General features: G+C 32.2%; 1 protein-coding gene across 2 annotated transcripts; it reads right to left on the bottom strand.

The window, feature by feature from the left end:
• Positions 1-4,461: 4,461 nt before the first annotated feature.
• On the bottom strand, positions 4,462-19,096 carry LOC130896341 (regulator of chromosome condensation). 2 transcript variants are annotated; one of them, XM_057804350.1, is made up of 8 exons: positions 18,937-19,096; positions 18,784-18,881; positions 18,384-18,583; positions 16,172-16,354; positions 15,027-15,258; positions 13,353-13,502; positions 12,371-12,643; positions 4,462-11,252 (listed from the first exon to the last, which is right to left on the bottom strand). In XM_057804350.1, exons 2-8 carry the CDS (start codon positions 18,854-18,856, stop codon positions 11,062-11,064), a joined length of 1,302 nt encoding a protein of 433 aa, XP_057660333.1. In that variant the 5' UTR covers positions 18,857-18,881; positions 18,937-19,096; the 3' UTR covers positions 4,462-11,061. The 2 variants fall into 2 exon arrangements, with proteins under 2 accessions (XP_057660333.1, XP_057660334.1); XM_057804351.1 differs by having other exon boundaries at positions 15,042-15,258.
• Between the last annotated feature and the right edge of the window lie 1,086 nt (positions 19,097-20,182).

Below are 20,182 nucleotides of genomic sequence, written 5' to 3'. Positions count from 1 at the left end.
GTAAACCAAAGAGCAAAGAGTGAAGATTGCAATATTACGAATTAGGGAACGAGATCCAGTGTCTATTTGATTTATTTTTATTTAGAGATTGTGAACGGACTAAACGGTAGGTTTTAATTATTTTATTTTAGTTCAATTTTTATGCATTTTTTTAATGAAAAAAAATAAAGTTTAAAATTTTTGTCAAAATTTTTAATCATAGTTTAATTATTTAGATATCTGATGGTCGAAAGAGACTTTCTGGTTCACAAGACAAAAAACGATTAGCTGGATCATTAAAAAAGTTTTTTTGTGTCCACGAGCAATAAAGAACCACAACCTTCATGTAGCCAAGACCCACATATTGATATATTTTGAGTCAAACGCTAATAGGGAGGCATATTTTGTTCTTGCACCCGGGCGGCGGATACCCTAGGCTCGGCCCTGAATCAAGGTAAATAAATACTATAATATTTTCATTGAGATAATGAATGTTCGCTTGCCACTGAGTGATCAGCATCATTTTCATGTTGAAAATTGTTCATGTTCTAGTGATTATCTTGTTGGACGTACATGTTCAGCTGGTTATTTGGCAGCTGCTCGGGTGAAAATTCAGAATTTTCCTCTTGAGATTAGTTACGGTGTAAAAGTTTTAATAGTCCTTCCATGATAATGGCAGCAATAGCATTTTTGGCAAAGATTTGTTGCATTGGTTTCATTTTAAATCTGCAGCACAAGACAATTCCTAGGCTTAATATTCATCTGGTTTCTCTTTAAGACGGTTAGCTGCCAATTGCAAAAGTTCATCATCAAGTTTTCTCTTTAAATTCTTGTGTTTAGTCTTTGGAACTGCATGTAGATAGTGTTTTATCCACTTCAACAGTTGTAGTATCCTCCTGAAAAGATAAATAATTTTTTTTATTTCATTTTCAGTTACCGTAAGCAGCTGAGGAATGGGAACAAGTTGTCAAGGATTTTGAGAGCCAGTGGAATGCACTTATAATCGGTGCTATATATGACAAACATGTGGAAATAAACAATCCTCCTGGTTCTGGATCATATTACTATAACTACAAAAAAAAACATTCAGTATTCTATTGATGGCGGTTGTAAATCCAAACTACGAGTTCAATATGTTGGGACTAATGGTCGTGTATCAGATGGAGGTGTGCTACAAAATACAATTATGCAATTATAAAATAATGCTTTTAATATCCCACCACCTGCACTGTTAGTTGCCTGGAAGTTCCCGAAAACTGCCATAGTTTTTTGTTAGGGATGATGCTTTTCCAATTATCGAATATCGCGAGATAGAATAGTGTTTTCGGTATAATAGCTACGCGTTTTGGAATATTTCAAAGAGCATTTTCTTTTGATCCTATAAAAGTAAGGAAAATTGTTTTGACTTGTTATCTACACAATTTTTTGAGAAAATTCCGTCCACGAATCAGGAATAATACGCCAACCGTCTCAGGAAGTATTCCAGTTGACACAATTGGAAAATCTCAATAGAAAAAATTCGCTGAATATCGCGAAGCAAACACGGGACGAATACAATGCATTTTGTAACAACGTAGGTGCAGTTCCTTGGCAAGAGAATATGGTCTCGTAAAACGTACAATTTTGTAATTATTCAAATAAAATAAATTAAAATTTACCTGTGTATCATTGTCCAAACTAGAACGTTCACTCTCTCCTCCCGGACTACGGATAGTAGACTGAGTATTCATACTAGACTATGAATCCGATGCGGATTCCTCATCGCGTAAAAGAAACATTTCATTATAATACCACAAAGTAGATATGTCGTCTGTACTAGATCCGGATTTCATCGACTGGAGATGTTTCTTAAGCTCCTTCCGGCAGTTAGTACTCAAAGAATTGAATTTTTTCTTCACATCATCTTTGCTTGCCCGTGGAAACTTCTCTTTGAATTTAGACAACAATGTTTCGTAAGCATCCCTTTTTTATCACAATCTTGACATTCCACAAAGATGGCAATTCTCTGTACAATTGGATACATTCGACGATAAACTCACTTTTCTTAACTTTTTCAATCTCTTTTTCTGCCATTATGCACGCGCGCGTGTACTCCTCGTCAAGACAAAGCACAGATTAAAAAATATTGTGCAAAACTGTCCCTACACAATTCAATGGAAAAATATGGTGCAATAAAAATTAAACTCACACAGATTTTTGTTCAATAATTGTGCAAGCTCAATATTAACCCTAAACGGTCAATAATATTGCACAATTCGTAATATTGCGCAGTAAAATTTATTATCTAGGGGCCGCCTCACGCGTCCAATTTTTATATTCTTTAGCCCACTGTAACCTCTTGATGGTTCTAGAAACGCCAGCTTCTCTCAATCTCCTTTACATCGTAGAAGTACTTAAAAGCAGATCACTAGGTTCATTGATCTGAGCTCGAGAGGCGTCGATTACTTTCACTGATCAATACAATACATAGTACGTCGAGATATTTCTAATTTGGCGGCAATGGAACGGTTACTTTTGTCTAGACTGAAGGCCGTTTGACATTATGCAATACAACGTATAAGAAATTGCATGCAAGTCTCTGTAAACAGTAAACAAATTCCTAACCTCAAATTTTATCGAATATTTTGTACCATTTTAAAAATACAAATAACAAAGCTTTACGAAAGTCAGCTGATCTGTTAACCCAAAAGTAACTAGATTACAATTTGCACGCCAGAAAAAATGGCTCAAAACCGATATGGTCAAGATCTTACATGAAGCAATCAGATGAACCTCATCTGTGCATGCTTTTGATCAAGAAATATTGCATCTTGCATTACATTGCATTGCACGTTATATTGCATCATGTCAAGCGGCCTTAAGAAGACTTGCGATTTATCCACGTGTTTCAAACTATAGTTCCTTGGTTTTACCTACTTTAGAACTTTAAGTGTGAATTTGGCGAAAACGTAATCAATTCGTATACGAAGTTCACAAAAAGATATGTATTAGTCCCAAAAGTATCATTCACAGCACGTTCTGGCGTCACACGTGGCTAACTGGGACTTCACTATAATTATAAACAGAGAAATACCTTTTAACGTTAGTTATTGTATTTCAAAAAAATTTTAAACTTAATGGTACGAGTATGTTGTAATTTTTGAAATTTGATAATCCCAGCCGAGCAATAAAATATAGTTATCATATTGATTAAATTATCTCTATTGTAATGATCTCTGATACTATAATAGCTTCAATGCGAACGAAGCCGCGGGTAAAAGCTAGTTATCAAATAATTAATCCTATCGAGAAATCAATTCTAATTTTTTTAAGAAAACTGTTTAATTCGTTATTATCGAAAAATATTTTTGACACTAATTTAGCTCATTGCTTTATATGTCCGCAATCTTCATACTACTACCAAATTCTGCCAATATTATGTTAGACCTATACAGATACTTCAGGAAGTCGTCACCATTGTACAACCTTACACTTTGACATAATAAATCATGTCTCACTTATTAGCATATTGGCTCTACTCGTCGGACCATGGACTTACATATGTTTGTACGTAAAACCGTGCTTAGGACTCATAGAAAAATCGCTCTAACGTGTAGGTCTTTCGGCCAAATTCTTAAACAAAGTCTTCGTGCAACACTAAGCATGAAGCTTATCGGATATGCGACTCAATAAGGGCATAATAAGCGTGTTCATAGTCACAATGTGGCCGCAAAGGGGCCGTTGAGCATATAGGCCTGTTGTGCTCCAATTGACGTTACCAAAAGCAGATATCTTTTAAGAAGCCTATTAGGCGCTTTGGCTTGAACACTTTGATGTCATTAGGTAAGCTGTGAAGCTTGTCGAAGTGTTTCAAGCGCTCATATAAGTGCAGTTCACTCATAGATGACGTGGTCTGCGGTTTCGTCCTACTCCATGCACCAACGGCACTCCAGATCGTCCATGATGCCCATGGTGTGGAGATGGCGTTGATTTAATAAACTGTTAGATAAAGGTAGATAAGTTTAGTTCTCTGGAAACTGATCTCAGCACAAAACAGGAGGAACTCAACTTTTTAATGGTGGTATTATTCAATACAAAAAGCTGCAGTGTATTTTTATATGATCAAATTTTAGTTTTAAGAACATTGAGAAACAAAAGATTAGAATCGCATCATGATTAAAGGGTTATTACGTCACTAGATATGGTCCTATGAAGTGCAGTTAGATCAGGGTTGCTCCAAGAGAAACTAGTCTGATGTCTAAATAGGCAATGTCGTTGATAAACAGGGCTAGTACTGAGCCTTGAAGTTATCCACATTCTATTCACTTGCAAGAAGACATCGTTGTATCAACCCTTACAAGCTAACTTCTGTTAATAAGGTATTATTTGAATCATGCGAGAGGTGTTACCCTGAAACCGTGGCAATAATTAAAGTATTATCATCAACACGATCGAAATCCTTATAAATTTTAAGATGTAGTAATACATTTAAAATAAACTAAATATGGGATATGATTTATTTATTAACAAAAAAAATTCAGACAGTCTCTTGTAAACAAAAATAAGAAACATCTTGACGAAAATTTTAACGAAATACAAAAAAAATACATTACAAAAAAACATGAACAATTATTAGTGGGACACTAAAAAACATTTCCAGCTTAATGTTCCTTATTTATGTAGTAACATTATTTAAAAAACAGTCTATTACAAAATATACATACAATATATTTATCTCGACAATTAGGTAACTCATTCTTACTTTACTAGTTGTTTTAAAAACAAAGAGAAAATATTTATTGAAAAAATATATATAAACCTTCCCTATACTAAAAATTGGTAAAATATAACAAGTAACTCATTGTTGCTAGTTACACCTTGTCTAATTTTATTTCGTCTCTGAGCGTTGATCATGCGTGACTACAATTGTAGCAGCTACCCTTTGTAAACAGTATAAATTTTAAATACATAACGTCGTGAATTAGTGCATAGTGTATTTAAATTTATGATATTTGAAGCACAACGTGATGAAATGTTAAGTTAAAAATGCAGAAAAGGGTTGCGCAATTGGCTGGTATTAACCAGGATACAGTGAAAAATAGTATCAAGGCAAAACTATTAAAAAGAGTGAAGTTGCATTATTCCATAAAAACACAATAAACTTAAAACGTCAAAAAAAGTATATGTTAACGCTTATAGCAAAAGCTTAATGAAGACTAAGAATAAATATCAGTTTTCTATGGAACAAAATAAAAACAATCTGCAAGTTTCTGATGGACGGCAATGTTTTTACGAAGAATAAAACAAAAACGTGACGAAGGGCTACGAAACAAGTGTGGAGAAGGCAGTGGTTACTTGTAGTTCATGCAGGATGCAAAAATTAATTTATACCAAAAGCTTAGATAAAAAGATAAATGTCTGAAAGTGGAAAAACCTTCTAGAGCTATTGTCCACATTTAGATGTGGTGAAATGTGGCTAATGACAACATCAAAAGAGCCCTTTCGATACAAATTAAAAGACTATAAAAGGGAAGAAAATTTATGTACCTTGCGAGTTGACATAACCAATTATGAAGACGTATAAGACGAAGTAAGAGGACAGATGAGAGCGAATAGGGTCATTGGATGTCTTCAGAATGTAGTATGGTGAAACAAAGTAAACAAGGGCACGAATTTACAAAGGTTTAAACAAGGATATTGTTTCTCATCAACGCTATTCAAGCTCTAAGATTATAAAGATTTAAGCTACATGATTCGAACTCATAGAAGATTACAGGAAATGGGGTCTCAAAGTAAATTTTAAAAAACTGAATGTATGTGCATCGGAGCAACGGACCTGGAGGACCGAACAGAAATTAAACACACGATCCTTAAAAGTATTATAACATATGGCAGCGAAATTTCTGATATGGGCATGTACAAAAAATGTCAGAAAACGGAATACCAAAAAAGCTCATAAAGTGGACACAACAAGAGAAAAGGAGAAATGGAAGACCACGGAGAGGCTGGAAGAGTGTACAGATAAGGGTTTGCAGAAGGGAGACAGTGGATGGTTGGGAATCGGAAGATATGGGAAAACAAAGCAAAAACGAAACAATTGATCTTAAAGAAAACACTACTAGATAGGATTTGATGATTAAACTATTGCTTAAACTTTTCCATGCAGTTTTCAGTCCAAGAAGAGTCTGTACCACGCGATATCCACCTGTTAAATTCGTTACAAGTTCGGAACGTGGTTTGTGATTTCGGTTTTTAGTTATTGGTATGGATTCCACACCCAGAGAAAATATAGGAAGTAGCAAAGTTACTTGAAGATTATAGCCCTTCAAAAAAATCGATGTGTACTTTCTGTAACCAAATAAACTAAAGAATTGACTATAAAAACTGAAAAAGATCTTTCTTATTTTATAAATCTCATGATACTATTGAGTAAAAACGATTCAACAGCCCTGTCGTCTCTTCACGAACACTATTTTCCCACAAGAATTAATTTATACATATTGTGGGTATGTAGTTGTTGCAATTAATCCATATACCAAGTTACAAATATAATATATCGATATAATACGAACCTATAATGGTCAGAGTTTGGGTAATCTCGATCCACATGTTTTCGCAGGTACTGAGGAAGCGAAGACTTCAAAGCGTTATTGTTTCTGTTGAAAGTGGTTCCGGTAAAACGGTCTCTGCTAAATACACAATGAGATATTTTGCTAAGGATGATGGAAGTACAACAAAAACAATTGGAGAAGAAAGTTTTAGCGAGCAGTTCAATAATGGAGACAATTTATAATGTAAAGATAACGAGAATAGATAACAGTTCAAGTTTCGGAAAATTCATAGAACTTCAATTTATTAGACAATTCCACATAATAGGAGCTTCGATACGTATTTATTTTAGAAAAGTCTAGTAGTTTTTCTAGCACCCGATGAAAGAAATTATCACATATTTCACCAACTTTATTCCTCAGTTACCTTATTAGAAAATTAGACAACAATGAAACGAAAATAATTGAAAATTTCACTCAATGTTCATATTTTAACAACGTTGCGATACTGTGGAAGACAAAATTTCTTACTTTTCCTCATTTTTTCCATAACTATTCTAAAAAGAACAGAATTTAAATAAAAACACGTTAATTTTATTATTTTCCTTGAATTGTTATACACAAACTAAACCGAGAAGCATATAACTACAACCTCTCGCGTAAAAAGTTTTTCATTATTAATTTTTTTGGTACTCGTAATATAATAAAAAAAATTGCATCCATTCATTTTCTGGTCATCCCCCTTGTGATTTGAACAATTTTTTCAACTGGCGAAAGAAATTTTAAAGAAAATAATAATACGAGGGTTATCCAGAAAGTAATAGCAGTAACAGCTTTCACCTAAACAGCTATAAATCTTTAAAAACCAAATTTCTTAATATAAGAATAATATTTAATGATAAAATTTTTCTCAGGCGTCGACGATTTCAGAAAATTAGAAGCAGCTATGAAAGCTTCAAATATATTAGGATTTTCAGACAAGGAACAAGACAATATGTTTAGAATTATTGCTTCCATAATACATATTGGTAACATCGATTTTGCTGATTATATAATTACAAATATAGAATTTAGTCAAGAGGGAGCATTTCTATTCATGATATGGGAGAAGAAATGCGGCAGTGATTAAGCATAAGAAAATTTATTTCAATTCGAGATGTTTTCTTCAATTCAAGACGCTACCACAGCTAGAGACGTCCTGGCAAAACATATTTACTCAGCGTTATTTAATTTATGATAAATAGAACTTTAGAATCGGAAGTTCGTCGATTTATCGGTGCATTGGATTCAAAATGATTTCGTATCAATCCTATATAAATTACGCAAACGAAAAAATGCAGCCACAATTAAATTTCCACGTTTATAAATTGGAACAAAAATATATTAGGGAAGGAATAGAATGGAAGATTTTTGGAATTTACAATAACAAACCCTGCATAGAACTGATCGTAGCAAAATTGAGAATTTTAGAATCATTAGACGAAGAATGTTAAGATGCCGCATGGTACAGACTCTTCTTGGACTGAAAAACTGTATGGCAAATCTTCAAATTATCTACATTTTAGCAAACCTCGTTTTGAAGTCAATCATTTTGCTGACAAAGTACAATATGAAAGTAACGGGTTTTTAGAGAAAAATAGAGATACTCTAACAGAAGAACAGATAAATGTAATAAGATGTAGCACAAATGAATTAGTTAATCCTGAAACTCAGAAATTGGCACTCCCAAGAACTAAGCTCAAAATTATTTCAGCCAAACTGATACTGAGTGCGCAGAAAATACGTAAACAGTCAGATTGTTCACAATTTAGAGATTCCCTTAATAAACTTATGAATACCCTAAACGCCACAATTCCAAATTACGTGCATTGTATAAAACCGAACGATTCGAAAGCGGCATTTGAATACGAGCCGAAGAGAATTGCCCTATAGCTCCGAGCTTGCAGTGTACGTGAAACTATCTAGCTATCTTCGGAATGTTTCCCTAGTAGTTGGACGTATATTGATTGCTTTTATTGTCATCGAGTGTTTTGTAAAAATAGATGATAGTAAAAAAAATTTGTTAAGTTATTTTTAAAAAATGCATCAAAGTTCCCTGTTTGGCCAGACGATGATATTCTTATGAGCCGGCTAAGCGGCTTAGTTAGAAAAACTTGGAGCAGATGAACTGTAAGAGTGTTGTATTATGATGCAGACTGTATGGATGTTTATCTGCAGAAAGAAATATTTGAAAATCGAAAATCGACATCTCTAATACAACGATACAGAAGAAGAGTCATAGTTAAAAGGCTGAAGAATTCTTAAAACACGTGCTTAGAGAAGCATTACAAAAATTTGTTCGTGGGTGGCTCAAGAGGATTCAGTATTAAAGGCTAATTTCGTAATACAAATTCGAGTTTGAAACAAAATATTGCGGAAATTGTTATACCAAAACACGTTCAAGATTGGTTGGCTCATAGGTAGAATAAAGAGAAAGTAAGAAAAATTATGTCAATCAACCATTCGAAGATATCTGGTAAGGTAACTAAAGAATGAAGCTACATCCATTGAGCACGTTAAAACACTTAACAAATCTTTGATTGGAGATTGAAACAAAACGAATTCCGAATTGAGTAGCTGTCAAAATTGATCGAGAAACTTGAAGCAGATACAGATATTGAAAATCTGTAAAAACTGTGAGTTCCAGAAATGTTACAAAGATACGGACGAGGAGTCATAGTTAGAAGGTTGGCAAAGAAATCAAAAGAGCACGCACTGAAATATCTTCGGTAAGATTCAGTATCAGAGGCTACGACATTCTATTTTGGTAATACAAACTCGAGCAAAACGATGTATAACTGGGATTACAATTTTTTGGAACAAAAGGTAAAAAAAATTATATCAATCAGCCGTTCGAAGATATATGGTAAGGTAACAGAAGATTAAAGCTACAACTATTGAGCCCGTTAGAACGCTTCAACTATTTGGAGCACAAGATGATTGAAGATCTAAACAAAACGAATTCGAATTGAGAGGCTATCGAAATTGATAGAGAAACTTGAAGCGGATATTGAAATCGAACGAAACGAAAAAAATCGATTTAATCAACAAATAAGACAGAAGTAAACAAAATATTGGGAATCAGCAAAAACTTTGGTCGCAAGAGACCAATGTTACTAGAATAATAGAAGATTGGTGACATCCGCATGTTTTTATAAACAAACGATCAGCTGCTAGAACACCAGCTACGTCAATATGTTTACATTTTTGTTTTGTTCATATTTTTATGACAAACAGAACCTCTCTAACATTATGTTCGAGTTATGAGGATGTGTGTTATCTCTTGCTGATTTGGCTATATAAACGAATATATTTCTAACTAACGACTTTATTGAGACTAAATTGAAGAAGAACCGGTGATGTCACTGGTCTACTGCGCATCTTGTTATTGCCACCAACCTTCTATTATTCTTAACCTTGCAAGAGAGGTTCTGAGAACATTTGTGATAAATTTTATTGTAATTGAGAAATCGAACATAGACTATATTGCAACAAACTATTTAGAAAGTTTCTAATAATATTATTCATAATTTTTTTGTAATTGTGAATCAGAACGCAGACTATTTTGTAAAAATATTCTATAATCATGTTGTAAGTGAATTGAATAATTGAACCTAAATTATTTTGCAATGAACTACTTGAAAAATTATTTAGTACTTTAGAAATAAAGTGTAGACTATATACATGTGTGATAAGTTTTATTGTTATGTTATGTAAAATAAAATTTAATCTATTATACACAAATTTTATTGGTGTCTATTAATTTGGGAACCAATAAGGGCATATTTATCAACATTTTCTCTTGGAAGTTTGGATAATTTATTATATGAAACATGTTTTTACATTTTGTTTTAGAATAGTTTATTACTTAATTGACACAGTTAAGTGTATAAGACCAAATAAATTTTTTTAATCACTGTTGTTAGTTTCAGGGTTTTATAATTGTTAGTACTATGCACATTATCATCAGAAGTCAAGAAAAAGACCAAAAAATCACAAAAAATTGAACGTAAATTATGAACAAAACAAATTCTGAAATAAAACATTTAGAACTAATTTTAAACTAAATAAATCAACTAATTATGATGGATAAAATAGTTAAAAAAATGTACAAAAAAACGAGAAAATCGGCATTATCAACATTTGGAAGCACCCTGTATGTCTTGGATAAAACTTTTGTCAGTTATAAAAAAAATATTCTAAATTTTGATTTATGTTACATGTTACATTTTTTACTACATTATTATTACAAATTTATGCAATTTTAAAAAAAATACTTTCAATAATTCTACTTTTTGTAACTATTTCTCCCATAAATTACCATCAAACCTGAACACAATGTCAAAATAATTCTGGAAAATAACTGCGCCTACTACTACGTCACGTATGAAAAAATATCTAAAAAAATCAAATTTAAGATTTAACTATGTACTTGAAAAATTTGTACTTCTATTAATTATATTATACCAAGACGTTGGCAGTCACCGCGTTATTTTTCGGAATATTAAATTTATTTTCAAACGTCTCCATGTCCATTAGCCTCATTTTTTGCAGCTAAAATTACTGTATGTTGCCCTCCGCTACTAACTCTAAACACTTTTTTATCTTGTAACTGTTTACTTTTTATAATGGTGGGTTCTTCGCAGTCATCTTCTTCGCCTGTTCCTAGTTGGCCGTTAGTACCCATTCCCCAACCAAATAAATCACCTAAAAATATATTGAAATTATGTCAACTTTTTAATAAATATTTGCATGAAGGAAGCCGTAAATCATGGATCAAAACAACGATATGACAACACAAAAACAAAATGATTCAATCGTTATACTATATAATTATCGTGGATTGTTGTTTTGAAATTGATAATCCAACAAGTGAAGAAACTCAATGCATTGAAACTTTGCTACTTATTCTCAGTAGATATTAAAATATTCACTTATTGCTATGAAATGATAATTTATAAAAGGAACATCACCACCAAAAGAGTGTATATTTTACTTGCTAAAATGAAGGCAATATAACTTAACCCAAAAACACTTAAAGATGATAAATCTTATTCAAATGAACTTTTTGCAAAAAACAATATCTAGTAGATGAAAGAATAAAAAAATTTCTAACAGATGAAAGTAATGAAGATAATGAAATGAACAAGGACTTTCAGTTGAAGTAATGGTTTGGCAGTTAAAATGTACACAATTTGGTCTCTTAATTGTCTCATATATATTTTCATGTAACTTTTGTTTGGGACTTCTAACCATTGTGATCATTATGAAAGGTCACAAATTCAGTTATTATACACATTTCAATTAATTAATATTCGCAGTACAGAAATGAATTGTTGTTATGCCTTATTCAAAAATAAATACTGCTACTTGATGTTTTGTGCAGTTGGCATATTCAGAAGTTGCCTTTTGCTCCGACTGATTCCAACTGAACTTAACATGCCAAGTTAGCAGTAATTATTTTCGACGATGGCCTAATAGTCTAAGAAGCTTTCAAACAATGGACGACAGCCTCGAAAGCCTTACATAATCCATAACCTCTAATATGTATACATGATTTTCTCTATCACCACCAACCCCAACTAACTTTGGGGTAGTAAATACCCCTTGGTCTCCAGGTCAGTACTTTTGAAAATATATCAAAATTTCTGGAATGGTCTAGAAAGTTATAAAATATGTTCAACTGTTATAATTGATTCAGAATGTTTTAGAAAGTTCTAAAAATTTCTGGAATGATCTGGAAAGTTCTAAAATAAGTGCAAACTATTGTAATCGATTTAGAATTTTATTGGAAAAGTCTCAAAAAGTGCAATTTATTATGTTACCTTCTTCAGAAACTGCAAATGATGTAGCAGATCCACATGCTACATTGATTATCTTCTTTCCTGATAAAGTGTTAACAATTTTCAATTCATCTGCATCTTCGCATCCTTTCCCCAAACCTAACCTTCCGTAATCTTTTCTGCCTATAGCATAAACATTTCCGTCTAAGTCTAATGCTATTGTGTGATGTTGGCCACTACTTATTGTATGCCAATTATGTTTGGAGAAGTCTTTGGATAAGGTCGGTGTGAAATAAGGAACAGGCTGTTTCAAACCTAAAACAGAAATGTGTATGTCAATTATTTGATATAGTTCATTTTTGTCCTTCAAAAAGTAAATTCTATCAGTTGTGCTCTGAAAAAAGTCTTCAAAAGTAATTATAAATAAGTTATAAGCGAGTTTTTGAACTTACTCTCGAGACTTACTCTCAGGTGGACACTTACATCAAGTCGATTGAAATAATGGTTATTTAGACAATTTAATGACGTTTCTGCTTTAACGAACCACAAAATATCAAAACAACATAAACTCAATTATAAAGATTCAAAAATTCTTGGAACGGAATCTAATGCATGAAAAACAACAATCTAAAATTCTACATATCACCTAAACTATAAATTTTATTGAGTTAGTCAAAGAGTACCTATTTATTAAAAAATTCATTTTGCCATCTTTAGATTGTACAGGTTATCACTGTAAAACTTAGGGATTGTTAACCATTGTACATGAGCCGCCGCTGGCCTTCAGATAGTAAAGTATCGAGTTCTAGAACACCCAGGGTATGTTCATTGGAACAATCCCTTCCATGTTACTTCAAACAGTCATAAATACTTTTTGTCCTTCACCAATGCAAATTGTATGATAGATGGGGTTTTATATTCCAAAATTACATGATTTAAATCATCCAAAAGTAGTGAGTCGTTAGTAAAAAAAGGTTTGAAAAGGATTAATTTGATATAAATTAGATTATATAATGTGTCTTACCTAATTGATAGTAGTTATTCAGTCCAAATACATAAATATCTTCACTATTGGCTACTTTACAGAATGTTCCATAATTAGATGCCCATATATTGTCAAAATGAAGTTTTAAACTTGGTTTTAAATTAATTGGTAACGGATCCAAAAGCTTAGCTGAAACAAAGTGTATTTTTATGAGTTACTTTCGATAAGACATAATAAAAAGTTGATATCATTGAGTGTTTTTACAAACACTGAAACAATACATTATTCAAAGAAAATTTCGCAAAGTAACAAAATGAACAAATCCTATATGGGAGAAACGCAGAAGAGGAAAAAAATTCTTTACTACAAAAAATCACCAAGCTACAATTTCAGATGACATATATAAAAAAGTTACGCAGAGATAGAAGAAGCTGACTCTGAAAAAAATGAGGAGGAACATAAAGTTGAATACCATACATAAGAAGAACTAGCAAGAGAAGCGTAGTGGACAACAGCCAAAAATTAAGACTACAAAAGAAAGCCAACAAATACATCTATAACTCCGCCTAAGGATGTCTCGAGAGATAAATAAATGGTAAATAAAAAGCCAAAATCACCACCACCTATTGTAATAGATGACATTCAAGATACCAACGAATTACATGAAGAACTCAGTAATATTATACCTGGGTTCCAAATAAAAATTAAGAACAATAAAATAGTCAAGATTAAAGTAAATGAATCCAAATCTATACATGTAAACTTTACCAATAGAATTCAACAACACTGATTCACTGATTCACAAATACAGCAAAATATTCAAGTATAAATCTCGAAATCTTCACTGGAAACCTCATGTCAAAAAGAAAAGAGAATATCTGCGAATTAAATATGAAACAATCTATTGGTTGATAGGATGAACAGCAACAACAAAATTATACTTTATAAACATACCCTCAAGCCAATTTAGTCAAATAGTGTTCAGCTATGGGACTGAGCTATTCAAACTACTTCAAATCATTCAAACATTTCAGAACAAGGTACTAAGGAACATCATGGATTTACCTTAGTACATTCGAAACTGTATCTGGATCTGGATATAGACACTGTTAAGTTCACTGTAGTGAAATTTATCACGAGTAATGAACTACGATTTCATCTACACAACAATGTTGAGGTAATTCAGCTTCTTGAAATTGAAGGAATAGAGAGAAGACTCAAGAGGATTGAACCTTTCGAGTTGGTGAAGTGGATTTGTTAAAAGCAGAGTATTGTATATATATATATATATATATATATATATATATATATATATATATATATATATAATAATATATATAATTCATAAAAAACCCATACAAAAATCAGTTGAGCAGCTATGTTGATCTTTAGACGAGTTAGTTCATACATAAAACCTATCGGTCAAACAACTAGTTCAAAGTCAGCCATCCATAGTAACAACCAAACATTCGTCAACAATCAAACCAACCTTCCCAAACAACCATTGTATTCTTCATAAGGACATAATGATAACAATTTTTGTAAATCTCTGCTAACATCATATTCATGTTGTATTAGATCAGAACGAAATTTCAAAATTTTTAACAATCGCATGCATAATCAAAATGTTGTGAATTTTCCCAATAGTGTCAAAAATTGACAAAAAAAATAACCACTACCACAGAATAAAACTGAATATTCTTTCTTCCGTACCTAATTGCCCCTTACCAATTCCACTCCTAGCATTTCTACTGCTTCCTCTTTCAGTTGTCCTTCCTAATTGTCCTTGTTCTGGACAACCACAAGTATATACCTCTCCGTGATTGGTAAGAAATACTATGTGGTCTGCACCTGACGCTATCTTTTTAATGACAACATCTTTTATAATTTCAAAAGGGAATTTTTCATTGCCATTCAATGTCATTCCCATGTTTCCATGTGAATCCTAAAAATAAGTAAAAAAATTCTATAAATGTATTATAATAACGATATCATAGATATTTTTTAAAACCGATAAACTTTTCTGGGAAAGAAGTTTTAAATCACAACCATAACCCTTAAGAAGATGGTTCAACACATTAAAGACCCATACCCACAAGTGGGCCAAACCGTAACAACTTCTCAGGTGTGGGTGCACGACATATTCTACTTGTTGACCGCTTATACATCGGTGGACATGAAATCAATTTAATTTTTGTATAGTAATCGAGTCACCACTCCCTCGAAGAGATGGTGTATATATTAAATTTGACATAGCCTCATTTTAAAACGATTTTTTTTGTAAATTCAAACAAGTTTATGAGATTTCAATAAAAATAAAAAATCATTTAGGACACAACTTTTAATATATATTTAATTCAATATTTGTGATACAACTAAATATCTTCACATGACCTGAGGGAAAATTCAGGTTTACCATCATGGCCGAAGCCTTCCCAGACCATTAATGAGCCTCCATCTTGCTGTATTTTGGTAAAGACTCCTTCATGTTATGCCAATAGAACTGGAGACCTGGAACGACCCGTGCGTGAGTGTCATTCTCATATGTGAAAAAATATCGAGATGGCTCAGAAACCCTTGGGTTCTATTGGCACTAGATGAGGAAAGGTGGAAATCTATTATCCTTACAATCATTATAAGCAACCAAACTTGTCGACAGTATTATCAAAAATCTTTCACAATTATGTAAATCTCTCTTAATTCTTCCAAAATCACTTTCACAATCAAGAAAAATCTTCCACAATTAATGTAATTTCTAAAACCAAAGTATATTTTCTATGTAGTGATTATCCACTTTAAATAATATTGAAATTGAAGCTGTATTTATTAGGGAATGTCTATGAACTGACTGTATTTACCCTAAAAGTGCCCCAAGCAAAGACACGTCCATCTTCTAATAAAGCAGCTGTATGAGAATCTCCAGCTGATATTTGTACAACTTTACCAGGTAGTTCTACTTCTCCTGCCTCAAATTCAGCATCTTCTTTACCTTCCGTCACTCTACCTAAAGCACCTTCATCATTACAACCGAATGTAAAAACCTTAAAAATAAAAACATGCTTACATTTTTCGTCAAATTTAAAAAAAAATATATGTGGAGTACAAAAACATATATAATGCCAGTCATTAAATAGCAAAAATCTTATTTTTACAAAAAAAAAGACAAGAAATCCCCACTGCGAACTGAATAGTAAACAACTTGGCTGGTCCACATTACAATGTTTAATTTTCAGAACCAGTGAATCATATAAAAGTATAGATAAACAACATTATACAAAAAATTATTCTCTTCAAATTCCTAAATAAAACTTTTAAATCAAACCTAGTATTAACTCCAATATGCAAAACAATCTACAGTAAGTTCCCAATAAACATGATGCCAAGGTGCAGAACTGGAAAGGAAACATGTCCTTGAGGTAACATTAAAAAAAACAGGTTTTTAGATAAGTATAAGAGTCTCATAATGGAGGAAGACCATTCTATTACTTGGAAGAGATGTGGTTTGGCAGCCACAATACTGTTTGTGAAGTCTGTATGAAAAGTAACTGGGAATGTAAAATGAAAGCACCACATTTTGAAGGTTGGGTGAATGATGCATTATTATCAAGTTCGAAGCAAGTTTATATTTCCACCAGGGTATTGAAAGGGCCCTTTTCGAGTGTTGCTCAAAGAAAAACTGGTACCAGCACTACATACAAACAATGTAATTGTTTTAGATAACGCCACATATCATTCAAGACAAATTAGTGAAATTCCAACTAAATTTTCTGCCAAAGCAGACATACAGGAGTTTCTAATTGAACAAAATTTATATTTACAAGAGAATTATACAAAGAAGCAACTCATTGCGGTTTTAAAAACAAAAATAATTGACAAAGAATATCCTGTAGATGAAATGGCCAAGAAGAATGGTCACACGGTTTTAAGATTACATCCATGCTCACTACTTTGTGCCCATATTTTAATTGATGGACAACTTTTATGTGGTTTTTAATAAATTAAAGAAAATATAAGTTATATTTTTAAACATTTAAAATCAAAATATCTAATAACGATATTTATTCTGGATATACACTGCTTGCATTAAATCCAGCTTATACGAAATCTGTGAATAGAGTTTCCAGATTACTGGTTGTATATTCAACTTTTATGACTGCTAGTAGAATTTGAGAGAATGTGAAGGATACAATGGATTCACACATTGAACCCTTCCAACAGCCAAAGACACTATTTCTATAACAGGGGATCTGGAAAAACTGATGAAAAATTTCAAACTTCCATTAAAAAAGTACACTGTGCTCTATGCGGTGGTTTCGATTACATCAAATCAAAAGTACCCGCAGTTAAATTACCTCCAGGAGAAATTGTTTTAAATGTTTACAACAACACCAAAGAGTATACAGAATATATAAGAATAATACAGAACCAGCTTAGATAAAGCTCAAGCCATCAAAGAAGATGTTATGTATAAAGTTGAGAAGTATATACATTCACCACACCAAGAATGTGAAATAGTTAAATGTAACAAGTGCCATCAAATCAAAAGAAGATTGGAAGAAGCTAGTGGAAATGCAGTGCATGACCAACTTCAGGATGAACAACAACAACAACCTATATTTATTCTATAATTTCAAGTGGATTTTATTTATATTATGATTTTTATGTAAGACCGTGTGTTTATTTTACTCTCAAAATATTCACTGTTTTGTATTAATACTATGTCAACAAAAACAAGAAAAAACAAAACATGGGCTTAAAAACTTTTTCTCCCAAAGATTTTTTAGCTCTATAACTAACTAAAAAGTGCTATGTAACTTTTACTCTAGTTTTCAGGTTACAAATAAAACTTTGAAGCAACAAATTCATCTTAATTAATTTTTCTAAAATTATCTTTTCTGGTACAACTCTGTACAATTCTTAATGATGGGTTTTAAAGCTGATTATGGTTTTACAAAAAAAAACATCCTTGAGAAAATTTTCTCTATTCGATGACCAGCACTATACAGAAGACAATTTATCTAACAGTTGCTATTTTTGTAATGTGAATCTAAATATTTGATAATAGATTACCTTTCCTTCACTACTTAAACAAACAGTGTGCATACCTCCTGCACATATATCCACAATCTTACAGTCTAATTCAACAGCGACTGGACGTTTTTTCTCTAAAACATCTGGACCCAAACCTAATTGTCCAACATCTCCAGCCCCTGTGACTAATACTGTACCCTGTACATTTAATTCTGGTAATCGAACACTTTCTAATGTAACTGAAAATACAATGGTGTATTAAATAAACAATAGATTTGAAGAAACATATATATTAAGTGATATACAAATATGTGAAACAAACTAATATCTATTTTAATATGTCAAAGAATTAATTATACACCTACAGGTAACAGAGCTTAAAATTTTTCAAGGTTCAAAATCTTATAACCTAGAAAGTGTCACATTAAAATATACTTACATTTGGCTCTTTTAGCTTTAGGAACATGATCGTTTTTATCACTAGATACCAAACGGCGTCTTTTATTAACCATATTTTATTAAACTAAGAAATGAAAACTGAAAATTATTTAATTTGTAGCACGTGAATAATAGACTTAAATTTACAACTTACTTAGAATACTTATTCGAATTTAATAGCCTATCTAATGTTTGTGAAAGCGAGCTGTACATACGCTTCAAATAGAAAATTCATATAAAATACAATATTTTCTTAACTTAATGACCTACCGGTTTTCAATAATGTCAAAAACCGTTACGTATTTTGACTTTTGACATATACGATAAATGAAACATGACAATCAATCATTGTAGCCGTTTTTGGTATCAACCGACTTAAAACAACAGTGTCGACATATTTCAGGAAAGTATGAAGGATCGTGTAATAGAGACAAGGTATGTTCTCTCCGTAGACCAATTTTTGGACTTGTTCTGCGCACTTCCAAAACGCCGCCATATTGCAATGCAATCATAATATTGTTGTTTTGAAAAATGTGTGTCAAAAATTTTTTATATGCGGCACTAGCGTCACGACACCATGACATCGAGACATTCAATTGTTCAGACAATGCATTGTTGCGGTATTCACGGCATTAGGTGCCACGACATAAAATGTCATTGTCTGAACGAGCCTATATACTTGCGGATTTTTATTGTAAATCTTACAGACAACATAGAATTGTAATATTCGATATGACGTAGAAGTATAGATGTAGATCTTCAAAAAAATAATCAAAATCTGTCTGTATAATTTGTACATTAACACATTTAATTAATCCAGTTCATTTACTTCAGTTATATCATTTTAAGTTATTTAGTCCAAACTCAAATTTTATATTTTCTCAATTCAAACATTGATTGACATGAAAAAAATAAACAACAATAAATGAATGTAATTGCGTTATCATAGCATCCAGCATTTAAATTCGCGCTGTCTTGTGATTCGCTGAATTTCTAATATGGCGGCGTTTTGGAAGTTTTTTTCATTGGTCGTGCGCAAGAACACACCTTGTCTCTATTACACTATGGTACGAAGGTTGTTTTTCCCATTTTTAGACTTAGTTTTCAATCCAGTAGCATTGCTAGTGGGTTAAAGGCACATACAAAATTCGCGAATTTCCTTTCTATAAATATTCTTTAAAAGGCTACAATACGTTTGGATAATAAAAAAACTGTCAATGTCACAGTCACCTTAAATATTCGTTTTCTGGTTTTGGCTGAATTGAGAAGCGTTATTTAAACTCGCTACCCCATGGGAGCATTCCACAAAGCACTCTCTACAATCATGTTCACGATAACTAGGTTATTGGAACGCGCGTGTAATTGTGAGTGTTTGTGTAGTGGTAGTGTGTTCAGTATAC

This window comes from Diorhabda carinulata, chromosome 7 (genome assembly GCF_026250575.1).
Source record: "Diorhabda carinulata isolate Delta chromosome 7, icDioCari1.1, whole genome shotgun sequence".
Lineage (NCBI taxonomy): Eukaryota > Metazoa > Arthropoda > Insecta > Coleoptera > Chrysomelidae > Diorhabda > Diorhabda carinulata.
This window is presented reverse-complemented; position numbering and strand designations above follow the sequence as displayed.

Coding starts and splice junctions, on each gene's coding strand:
- LOC130896341 (XM_057804350.1), bottom strand. CDS start 18,856: ATGGTTAATAAAAGACGCCGTTTGGTATCTAGTGATAAAAACGATCAT. Junction 16,355..18,383: donor GTTTAAGTAGTGAAGGAAAG/GTAATCTATTAT, acceptor TTTATTTTTAAG/GTTTTTACATTCGGTTGTAA. Junction 13,503..15,026: donor AATTGGTAAGGGGCAATTAG/GTACGGAAGAAA, acceptor ACTTTGTTTCAG/CTAAGCTTTTGGATCCGTTA.